Genomic DNA, 11,940 nt, shown 5'->3' with positions numbered 1-11,940 from the left:
GGGTCAGGTCGGTTATTAACAAATGCTCACCCCTAATAATAAGAAGGCAAATAATAGAAAGATGTGGCTATTTTGATAATCTTAAAATATTTCTTTGAAAAGTTTATAATTCCCTCATTCTCGGCTCATTATCTTTGACATATCCACATAAACTATTGTGAAAAGATGTGGTTTGGTTTAATAAGTTCACAAAATTATCGGCTCATTATTTTTGACATATCCACATAATCGTATTGAGTGGGGTTTGCTATTCAGAAAGGGGTAGCGGCGCAGCTTGTTGCTCGTCTACCTACCATTAGTTTGTAATCGTATTGAGTTTATGCGATTAATAAAATTTGAAAATATGTTAGTAATTTAAAAAAAAAAAAAAAAAATTAAACACGTGGTTTAAAACTATTGTGGTGTGCTGTGCACAACACACCCTCTTATGCTAATTCTTTTTTTTTTTTTTTTTGAAGTTACATCCTGCTAACTTACACTCACTGTAACTGCTATAAAACCCACAGCCAGCAACTATTTCCTCCTCAACGACGCAACTGAATCCTAGGTCAGTCTTAAACTCCATTGTGAAAACATTATATGTCTAATGTATTTAATTCGAATTGAGAATTTCATTACATAATAAACAATATGTTATTGTTTGCAGTTTATGTTGTTTTGGGGTAAGGATAAGAAAATGAAGTTCATGATACCCGAGTTTCTGGTTTTCGGGTGTGTTTTGTTGAGTCTTATCGATAATGTCTACTCGGGCATCACAAGCAGTTTCATCCGTTCGGAGTTTCCAGCCGTTGACATGCCTCTTGATCACGAAGTTTTCGCGATTCCGAGTGGTTATAATGCACCACAACAGGTAATTAGTTAAGCTATTACATAACATTTTATAGTGGTAAGTGCGTGTCAGGTTATCCAGCTTCTACTGATTTTGGTTTCTGTTTTAACCACTTGAAGCCCACTTGCTCAACTCAAGTATTTGTAATAAAAAAACTGACGGTTTGGTTTTCGGATTTTTAATAACCGAAAATTTCGGTTCAGTTTTCGAATAACCATTTTCAATAACCGAAAAAACCGAACCGATAAGTTACAATAGAAGGCCTAGTCCATATACTTTTATGTTTAAGTTTAAGTGTTTATAATCCATGCTAGTAGGAATTATTAATTTTATTCTTAAGTATTTATAATAAAAACACATTAATATGTTTATTTGTAATTTAAATGATTTATTTATTGTCTACAAGAAATAACAAAATTTAATATAAAAATTAAATAATCTTCAAAGTATTATAAAACAATTTGTCTTAATAAAAACTTTAGAGAAACATAAAAATAGATCAGAAGATTAGGTTTATGTGAACAATACTAATTAAAAAGGTTAAATATAATAACTTAAGTGTAAACATATAAGAAATATTCTAAATTTTAAATTATACTTTTTATTTTTTGAATCTTACATAATTTTGTTTCAAAAACCGAAATAACCGAAAAACCGAACCGAACCGGTGTAAAAACCGAAGAAAGCGAAACCGAACGGTTTTCAAAAACCGAGCCGTGCACAGTTGCACACCCTGTCTCAAACTACGAAACGTGTTTTGTTGAGCTTTGTCGGTAAATCTCATGGGATATGGATTGTTTCATGTTGTAGGTACATATCACTCAAGGGGATTATGATGGAAAAGCTGTAATTATAATGTGGGTTACACCTAGTGAACCAGGGTCAAACCATGTAAAATATGGAACATCAAAGAAGAAGTATGACTTTACTGCACACGGCTCTACGGTTAAAAATTACACCTTTTACAACTACAAGTCTGGTTTTCTTCATTCATGCCTTGTCAAGGACCTTGAGGTACTTGTTAACACAATGACATAATATACACACATATATACGGTTTATGGAAATTAATTTTTATGTGTGAAGCTTGTGAAGTACCACTGTGCAACGTGTATATATTTTAGGGGGTTAGAAGTATTTTTTCCAAAGTTTTTTTTTTTTTTTTGAAGCTTTTACATATAAAAATGTATAGAAACTATTCCAAAAAAAAAAAAAATCATTTTGTAATTATTTTTACCTTCTTTTACAATTTTTTAAGATTTTTTTTTTATTTAAATTTTTGTAGACCAAAGCTAAAAAGACAATATTATATGTTCTCAAATATTGAAATAGTGTGATCATTAGCAATACAAAAAACACTTTATTTTAATTATCACGAAAAAATCACTTTGTATTTATTCCTTATTAATCTCTCTCTGTATATAATTCTTCAAATCCAATTAAAATTGTTGCATGACTAACAAGTGTGTTGATGTCTTGTTGCTAATTAGTACAACACCAAGTACTATTATCAGATTGGAGAAGGTAATTCTGCTCGATCATTTTGGTTTAAAACACCTCCAAAGATCGATCCAAACGCTTATTATAAATTCGGAATTATAGGTGAATTAATTTCTTTATTCTTCTTTCTTGTATGTGTTTTTATAACTGATTACTATAGTAAGTGGGAAAAAAAACATTATTATGACTAAATTCTTTGTGGTTATATTATTTACTTATTTTAGGTGACTTGGGGCAAACATTCAATTCTTTGTCAACCCTTGAACATTACATTGAGAGCGGAGCGGAAACTGTGTTATTCGTTGGAGATCTATCTTACTCCGATGAGCATGAATTCGATGAAATGGGTGAACGTTGGGATTCGTATGCTCGTTTCGTTGAACGAAACGCAGCATATCAACCATGGTTATGGATAGTCGGAAATCATGAAGTCGAGTATCTTCCAGAAATAGTAAGACTCTATTTTATAGAATAATAAAAAAGCAGTAACTTATTATGTATTATTAATCAACTATATACGATAATAAAATGATTACAAAGTAAACCTAATGATATTATATATTGTCTAATTACAATAAACCCTAACAAATATATTCTATCTAACATTTGTTTCTTTTTATGCTCTTTATGAATCTAGAACGAAGTTGAACCGTTCAGAGAATATCTCAATAGATACACGACGCCTTACACAGCTAGCGGAAGCAGTAGTCCGCTTTGGTACGCTGTGAGACGCGCGTCCGCTCATATAATTTTTCTGTCTAGCTATTCTCCTTATGGTAACTTAAATTGCTTTCTAACCCATCTAATATATTCATTTTGAGTTTCTAGCTAAACTATAATTATTTGATTTGTGATGGACAGTGAAGTACACACCTCAATATGAGTGGCTCCTAGCAGAGTTTAAAAAAGTGGACAGGAAGAAAACACCTTGGCTTTTCGTCCTTATGCACTCGCCGCTATACAACAGTAATAGCGCTCACTATATGGAGGCTGAAAGCATGCGAGTTGTGTTCGAGAGTTGGTTTGTTCAGTACAAGGTTGACTTAGTCTTTGCCGGACATGTTCATGCTTATGAAAGATCGGTAATTTATATTTCCTAGCATTCATTCGTAAAGACATTACTCATATTTACTCGCATATTGGATCTTTTCTATTAGTAATGACTTAAATGATACATGACATTATATTGTGTATAGAATTACACATAAAATGAAAATATTCAGGTTGCAGGCGAGTAAAAGTAGATACACTAGTAAAGTTAGATAAATGACTAAGGATTCCCTTATAGCATGGTCATATATAAACATTTATTTATTATGAGAAAATTGCATAGGTATATGACACTTTAAAAAAATTAATACTTTCATGGTTCTGATTTAATTAAAATATTTACAATGTTATCTATGCAGATTTTTTAAAAAAAGAAAATTTCCAAAAGTAGATACACTAGTAAAGTTAGATAAATGACTAAGGATTAGAGTTGTAAGACTGCGGGGTATGGTGGGGCTTGGGTTGGGCGTGGGTTGGGGCAATTGCTGACACGTGGATGTTAACCCAAACCCAAATTTTAATGGGGTATGGTGGGGCTTGGGTTGGGCGTGGGTTGGGCCGGCGTGGCCTAGCCACATCACCATTTTTTTAATATATATTTAAATTAATTAAAAACATAAAAAAAACATATTTTTTTAAATACATAAACAAACATAATAATTATTAAAATAAAAAACAATCATTCTTCGTCGTCTTCGTCGGTTTCGAACCCAGGAATCGTTGAAACATGTTCCACCAAATCAGATCGAAGGTTGTGATGTATATCCCTTGACTTGATCCAAAATTCATTAACCGCTTTATCTTGGTCTGTTACGTTACCTGGTTGGGAATCATCGTCATCATAGTGGGTAACGACCGCTCTACCTTCGTCCTCCAAAATCATGTTGTGAAGAATGATACATGTGTACATCACGTTTCCAATCTGATCCTTGTCCAATAGTCGACAAGGCATTTGTAATATTCGCCACCTTTTCTTCAAAACACCGAATGCTCGCTCGACGTCTTTACGTGCAGCCATCTGTACCCTGTTAAACTTTAATCTCTTTGGATCTGTTGTACCGTGTTTTGTGAATGATTTTACAAAAACCCCCCACTCTGGGTAAATCCCATCAACTAGGTAGTACCCATACACGTACTCAACCCCGTTTACAAAGAAAGTTCCTTTGGGTCCTATACCATTTATTCGATCATTGAAAAGGGGCGAGTGGTTTATGATGGTAATATCATTATGTGAACCTGGCATACCGAAGAACGCATGCCATAACCAAAGATCTTGGGACGCAACCGCTTCAAGCATGATGGCTGGACTCCCGTGAAATCCACTCGTGTGAGCGCCTTGCCATTGGGTAGGACAAAGTTCCCAAGCCCATTTCATACAATCTAAACTACCTAGCATCCCGGGTAACCCATGATAATCTGCGTGATGTTCCAATAATTGTTGCATGTCACTGAACGAGGGCTTTCTCAAATATCTTTTCCTATAGAGTTCTAGAATACATGAACAAAAGTTGTGAAGACTTTCTCTAGCTACACGTGCAGACATTTTTAAATAGTCATCCATAATGTCTGAACTATTGCCGTACGCTAACTGCCTAAGTGCGGCCGTGACCTTTTGCCACGTAGTAAATCCTAATTGCCCGGTTACATCGGGTTTTTGTTGAAAATAAACATACTTCTCCTCAAGATCTCTAGATATCCTTAAAAATAAGTTTCTACTCATACGAAAACGACGCCTAAACATTTTTTCATCATACTTAGGTTCAGCTGAGAAGTAATCGCTTACCAACAAATAGTTAGCGGTAACCCGTTCACGAGCGATGTACCTTCTTCTGCGTTTAAGTTGTTGACTCTCTTCCTCCTCCTCTTCGTTTTCAACGATAACTTTCACCACCGTCGCGATCGTTTGTAGAAATATTTCCGCCCTATCGTCAGATGATGATGACGATTCAGTATAACTTGAAAAACTCATGGCGAGATTGTGTTTTATGTGTTTGATTTTGTGTGAGAAAAATGATAAATATTGTAAAGTATTTATAAAGGAAGATTTTTTTTTTTAAATAGACCAACGGCTAGCCCAACGGCTAGCCCAACGGCTAGCCTGGTTTGGCCATTCACAACCCGCCATGTCAGCTTGGCCAGACCGCCCCACGCCCGGCTTGAAACCCATGCCCCAAGGGCCACGCCGAAACCCATGCCCACCCGGGGTGGTGGCTTGGGCGTTTTCCCCTACCCACGCCCAAACTCCCGCCCCATACCCCGCAGTCTAAGACCATGTGTAGTGGTAGAGGGTTATAATGCCCCCACCATGGGGCATTATACGACACGTGGCGTCCTAGTCAGCAAGGGGGCATTATAGCAAAAGTGGCATAGTGGGGCATTATGCCAATAACCCCCATTCAATCATTTCACAATCATTTCATAATTATTTTTTTAATTTAAAACATAAAAAAAACTTCATTAATTTAAAAATGAAATTACATTACTTGAAATAAAAATTAAAAAAAAACTGAAAAAAAAAACAGAAAAAAAAACTGAAAAACAGAAAATAAAAAAAAAAAACAGAAAAAAATAAAAAAAACAGAAAAAATAAACTTAAAAAAAATAACATGATCTAGAGTCCATATTTTTCTCTAATTTTTTGGCGACGCATTTGCGCAAGGATCAACGCATCGCCTTGTAGGTGGTCGATTGGTTTGGACAAAAACTCGATGTCCTTTTCCATTTGCCTCGCCTCTTGCATCTCGTTAAATTTTTTGGTTTCGGCCACTCGTTCCTTCATAATCTCATAACGTTGGTGGCCGAGGTCGCGAGTGTCTTGGAGACGACGGTTCATCTCCTCGAAATCTTCCTTTAACTCGAGATCGGAAGACGACTCGACCGTTATTTTCCCGATTCCCTTTCTTCTACCGGTGGGTCGGACCAACTCTTCTTGAATTCCCTCATCAACGTCCACCGCCTCATTTAAATCAACATTGCGGGCATCCGATGTCGGAGTTGACGGGTCAACGGAGGATGATGTTTTTGACCTTTTAGCCCGACGTCTACTACTAGACATCATTGGATTAACTACCGTCCACTTTGGACTTTTTCGTAGTAGCTCCCAACACTTGTAGTACGTGAAAGGGCATTTTGTCCTCTCGAACTCCTCCAAACTATTCGTTAAAACCTCCACGTCACCTTCACCGCTCGGCCGATTATCGTAGTTACGTTGGAAGACTTCTTGGAACGCATGACACTTGTTGTTGATGTCGGTCCATTTGCTAGAAATTGAATCTTTGTCCCGATGTTCGCCTTGACCCCACGTGCTAAAGAATAGTGCTCGAACCCTATCCCAAAAAACCGGGCCCGTTTGAAAGTTTGCTACAAAAATAAAAAAATAATAAGTTGTATGTTAAAAATTAAAGTAACAAAATAAGTAAATAAAAATTTATATAAAATAGTTACCGGTCTCTTCGTCCTCCGAAATGTCGACAAACGCCCGAGTCAATGCGAATTCCTCTTCCTTCGTCCATTTAATGATATTTTTTGTACGCCGCGGTGCGTCCTTATCCTTCTTCTTATGCGACCTTTTGCCGCGTTTCGATATTTCTTGCACCGGTTCGGGTTGGGTCTCCGGTACGACTTCCACATCGGGTTCGGCTTCGGGTTGTGACGGTTGAGACCCGCCGGCTTGACCATAGCCGAAAGTGGGAGGAACAAACGGAGGGGCGCCACTCAAGTAAGCCGTGTAAGTTAAAAAGCTCGGGTCCATGTCTTGAAGGTTGTACGGGGTTTGCGGTTGGGTTGTGTTCGGGTTTGTGGGTCTTGCGGGGACACCAAAAGGAGGGCGGTATGGATGCATGATTGTATAAAAATTAGAAGAAAGTGGGTTTTTTTTATAAAAATTAGAAGAAAGTGGGAGAGAAAGTGAGTTTTTTTTTATAAAAAAAGGTGTGAATGTGGGGTATATATTTATAGTGGGAATATTTTAAATTAAAAAAAAAATTAAAGAATGTTTACCGTTTGACAACGGTCAAGTGGGCCCCCTCTCTTTTTTAAGCGTTATAATCAAAACGCCGGAGGGATTTTTTTCGAAAATCACGCCCCAAAACGCCCACTGTAATGGGGGGTTGGGCGTTATACGGCGTTATATCGCAATTTTTTTTTTAAAAAAAACGCCCCACTACGGGCGGTCTAAATTAACTGAATGCCTAGCAAATCATTCACCTATAAGTATATTTATTAAACGAACAAAGTTGAATAATTTTAAGGTTCGTTTAGTTAATATGAACAAAGTTCTAGTTCATTCTTAACGTTCATGGACATTCGGTTATATTTTCTTAGGTCTTGGGGTATACTTTAACTCTCCTTAACTCCACCTAAGTGTTACATCGCCTATTTTTCCCCATTTTACTCTGCCTCGCTCCAACGAAATAATACAATCTCGTTAACTTCATCTAACCCTATTTTTATTGGTTTTTGGTTTAAAAAAAGAAAAGAATAATTAATTCAATCTCGTAACATACAGATATTAAGTACTTTCCATTTAACGAATTAAGATCGCAATTTCAGCACCGGATCTCTAATATACGCTACAACATATCCAATGGTTTGAGTTCACCCATCCCAGATGAATCTGCTCCCATGTACATTACCATTGGAGATGGAGGAAACCTAGAAGGTCTTGCATCAAGGTGAACTTTTTTTAATTAACAATTGACATTTCTAGCTATTTTTTTTTTTAAATTTTAAAGATAAACTTTCTCTCTTGATGGATTTTGTAGCTATAACGATCCTCAACCGGACTATTCTGCATTCCGCGAGGCTAGTTACGGGCACTCTACACTTGAGATAATGAACAAAACACACGCATTCTACCATTGGAATCGAAATGATGATGGAAAGAAAGTTAAAACCGACTCCGTTGTGTTACACAACCAGTACTGGTTAGTATGTTTCTCTCAAAACAAACTTACAAAACACATATAAAATCCAAGCTTGGTTTTGAAAACTGGAGAGGCCGTTTATACCGGTTTGGCTAAAACGCCTCCTCACGGTTTGGTATGCACCGACCAAACCGTCTATTTTTTTTTATATTTAAGAAATTATTTTTAGTTTAGATGGTATATTATTTCATATTTTGTTAGTTAACTATTAAATTGATTATGATTTATAGTATTAAAAGGAAGACTATAAATTAATTATCTATGTAAATTTACTATACTTTTACAAATATTAAATTAAGTAAAATGAAACATTTTTATTGATGGATTTAAAAAAAAATCATTCTCATTTAAACCCTTCACTTTGATTTAAATGACTATATATAGATGTTCAAATTTTATATAATATTATAACTTTCCAGAGTAACATGTATGGTGTCTCATTCTTCTTGTTAAGATGATCGCGACACCAAGTACATTGTTGGCTTGATATCTACCACAAATTTAAATCTAAGAGGATGTACTAAAAACTCTTTAAATTCTATAGAAAAATGCCAATTTAGTTCATGTGGTCTAGACACTTTTGCCAGTTTTGTCTAAAAGTTTTATTTATCATTTGTGGATCCCAAAAGTTTTCAACATTATCATTTTAGTTCAGCTCGCTTAACCCCATACTCCTTAGTTACTCAAGGGCATTTTTGTCTTTTCGTCTATTCATTTTAATAAAGCTTTAATCCAAACCTATATACCCCTGAGTAACTGAAGAGCATAGACGAGGTTAAGTCAGTTGGACTAAAACGACAACATTGGAAACTTTTTGGACCCATAGGCGATAAATGAAACAATTAGACTAAATTAACAAACTTGCCCGAACCACAGGGACTAAAATGACATTTTACTCTTTAATATGTTGAAAAAACAAAAGTTTTTATGATATGTAACCAAGCATATATGAAAAATATATTATATAAATGGTGGATACAATGTCATTTTCGTTATTACCGTATTTATGTACACAACGATAACCGAATTATCAGTTTCTTAATTATTTTGGTTTATTCGGTTTGATTTATCTGTCACTTTGTTTTGCATGCGTGAAAACAGGAAGTTGATGGATACAGAGTAGAATTTTTTAACCCGATTTGTAACCAAGAGAAACAAGAAGTGTATCCAAAGTTTGTTATTTCTTATAATTCCACAAAGACATATGCATGTCATGTAATTGTAGTTATCCTATCCCATTAATGCAATATCTAATTTTATCTTCAATTAAAAGAAAATGAATCACGAATAAGATGGTTTTAGGATATTTATTTCATTTGAGACAATTGAAAACTATGAAATTAACCTTACTATAACGACGCTTATAGACAGGGCCGGCCCATGGGCCAGTAAAGTCAAGCTAGGGCTTTAGGCCCCAACTTGATAGGGCCTCCAGCTAAAAAAATGTTTATATGTCTATTTGCGATTTTGGGCTTAAGAATAAAGAAACTGGGCTGACTTTTGAGAACTGATCGGCCCGCCCGTAGGTTGTAAACATGGACGCGCCATTAATGCCTCTAAGACCACCCGTAATGGGCGTGCTTTTTTCAAAAAAGCCCCCAATAACGCCCAATCTCGCCCACCCACCGCCCTCCTAGGCGTGATTGGTTATTTTTTTTGTTTTCGCGTGATTTAAATCACGCCTTGCGCCCTATTTTTTTTTGTCCAATCATCCTCCATCTTCCTATTCTTTATCCAATAAGATTTTTTGATGGTTTTTGGTTTATTTAATTATATTACATCTCATTTAACATAATGCCCCACATCCCCACTACACCCCTTTTGTAAAAACGTCCAATAATGTCCCATTGCTGACTGGGCTACCACATGACGCAAAACGCCCTAGGGTGGGGCATTATTCACCCCAACGACTACGCATGGTCTAAAAAGGTAAATTAGGTTAGATGAACTGAAGCAACAATGGCGATTGACATGCGTCGGTTTAAGGGGTGCAACTGAAGGAGTGTTTATGCCACCAATGGACAAATGTATTTTCTGTTTTCCAATCTTTTCAATGGAACCCACAAAAACCCTTTGGAATATTAAGACAGTAGAGTTTAGATAACGAGCTCAGGTAACGATACTTTGATTTTTTATTGTTGTTCTTTTATTTTGACTGGCACTAAGAACATAATTTTGTTGACAAATTTGCTTATGACGAATCATGTAGAGGTTTGATTTGAATCTACAACTATGTTCAATCATTTTAAATGTTTTATGCATAAAACAACTAATCATTGTATGCCAGTGAGCAATTAGGTAGTTTTTAAAGGAAATTATTATGGTTTTATTTTTAATTGGCTGTCTTATCACTGTGATATTTCTGTTCCTTTTTCATGTTTCCTTTTTCCTGTATTTAACCTCTTATACTAGGTCTTTGTTTTTCAATGAAAGAACCCTAAATTGAATACCAGTTTTCATATGGTATCCACATAAATGGATAGGCTTGTTTTGCCAGGTCTACATAAATGTAATATATCTTGCCCAACATACCAACACAACATTATATGATGGGGTGTTGAAGATAACGAAGGACGTATGAAAACTGGTATTCAATTTAGGGTTTCTTTCATTGAAAAACAAAGACCTCGTACAAGAGGTTAAATACAGGAAAAAGGAAACATGAAAAAGGAAACAGAATTATCACAATGATATGACAGTTAATTAAAAATAAAATCATAATAATTTCCTTTACTCCCCCTCAAGATGGTGCATGTAAGTTTCGAATGCCCATCTTGACAAGTAACGTTTGGAGTTGCTGAGATCCCAAACCTTTTGTGAGTAAATCTGCAATCTGATCTTTGCTGTTTATTTGCATTGTCATGATTTCTTTGGATTCAACTCTCTCTCGAACAAAGTAACAGTCCATCTCAACATGTTTGGTTCGTTCATGAAAAACTGGGTTGTTAGCAATGTGACGAGCTGCTTGATTATCGCAGAAGAGAGTTGTTGGATGTAACACCTCGAAAATTTACGTCCAATAATGTATTGACACGTGTCATAAAGTTCCGGTATGTGAAAATATACTTTAGAGGGACTAAAATTGACAAACAGTGAAAACTATGGAACGTAAGGGTCCAAAGTGTCAACAATGGATAAATAGACTCTATGATAACCCTACATAATGTTTATAACCTTAAACGGTTGGTTCATGGATCATACGAAGCGAGAAATGCACAAAAGTGAGAAATTACAAACTATAGGGGCCAAAAGTGTCAACATGTTGAATTTATACCTCTGAGTGAACTTTTGGCAGACCCGAAGCATTGTAATGCTAAAATATACTCACTAGAATATGTGGTAAAAATTTCGTGAAGTTTCGTCAACGTATGAGAAAGTTATGGCCAAAATCGTACTTGAGGGGTTAAAAGCGTCAACGTCGAATTTCATGGCTTTTCGGTTGAGCGCAAAGTTATCCGAGGACATTACCATGTTGGTAAATGTCCCAAGGTTCTTAGAAACCAAGTATGGGGTTTACGAGTCAAAATAAGTAGCCAAAGCATCGCATGCAAGAACAGGGACCAAAGCTGTCAAGTTTGAAACTGTTTGGACCTGCAGAACCCCAGGCGGCCCGCCTGGGATATCTTAAGCGGGCCG

General features: G+C 35.9%; 1 protein-coding gene across 1 annotated transcript; it reads left to right on the top strand.

The window, feature by feature from the left end:
* Positions 1 to 436: 436 nt before the first annotated feature.
* On the top strand, positions 437 to 9,595 carry LOC110886639 (bifunctional purple acid phosphatase 26). The gene is made up of 10 exons (XM_022134460.2): positions 437 to 547; positions 647 to 850; positions 1,640 to 1,843; positions 2,320 to 2,431; positions 2,554 to 2,780; positions 2,967 to 3,105; positions 3,191 to 3,411; positions 7,931 to 8,052; positions 8,143 to 8,304; positions 9,406 to 9,595. The coding sequence occupies exons 2-10, from the start codon at positions 650 to 652 to the stop codon at positions 9,425 to 9,427; spliced, it is 1,410 nt and encodes a 469-aa protein (XP_021990152.1). The 5' UTR covers positions 437 to 547; positions 647 to 649; the 3' UTR covers positions 9,428 to 9,595.
* The last annotated feature ends 2,345 nt before the right edge of the window (positions 9,596 to 11,940 follow it).

The sequence above is a fragment of the Helianthus annuus genome, chromosome 10 (genome assembly GCF_002127325.2).
Source record: "Helianthus annuus cultivar XRQ/B chromosome 10, HanXRQr2.0-SUNRISE, whole genome shotgun sequence".
NCBI lineage: Eukaryota > Viridiplantae > Streptophyta > Magnoliopsida > Asterales > Asteraceae > Helianthus > Helianthus annuus.
The sequence above is the reverse complement of the archived record's forward strand: the minus strand, read 5'-3'. Positions and strand labels throughout refer to the sequence as shown.

Excerpts from the sequence above, each read along its gene's own strand:
- LOC110886639 (XM_022134460.2), top strand. The coding sequence starts at position 650 with ATGTTGTTTTGGGGTAAGGATAAGAAAATGAAGTTCATGATACCCGAG. Across the intron at positions 2,432-2,553 it reads TTATAAATTCGGAATTATAG|GTGACTTGGGGCAAACATTC; the intron begins GTGAATTAATTT and ends TACTTATTTTAG. Across the intron at positions 8,305-9,405 it reads GTGTTACACAACCAGTACTG|GAAGTTGATGGATACAGAGT; the intron begins GTTAGTATGTTT and ends GCGTGAAAACAG.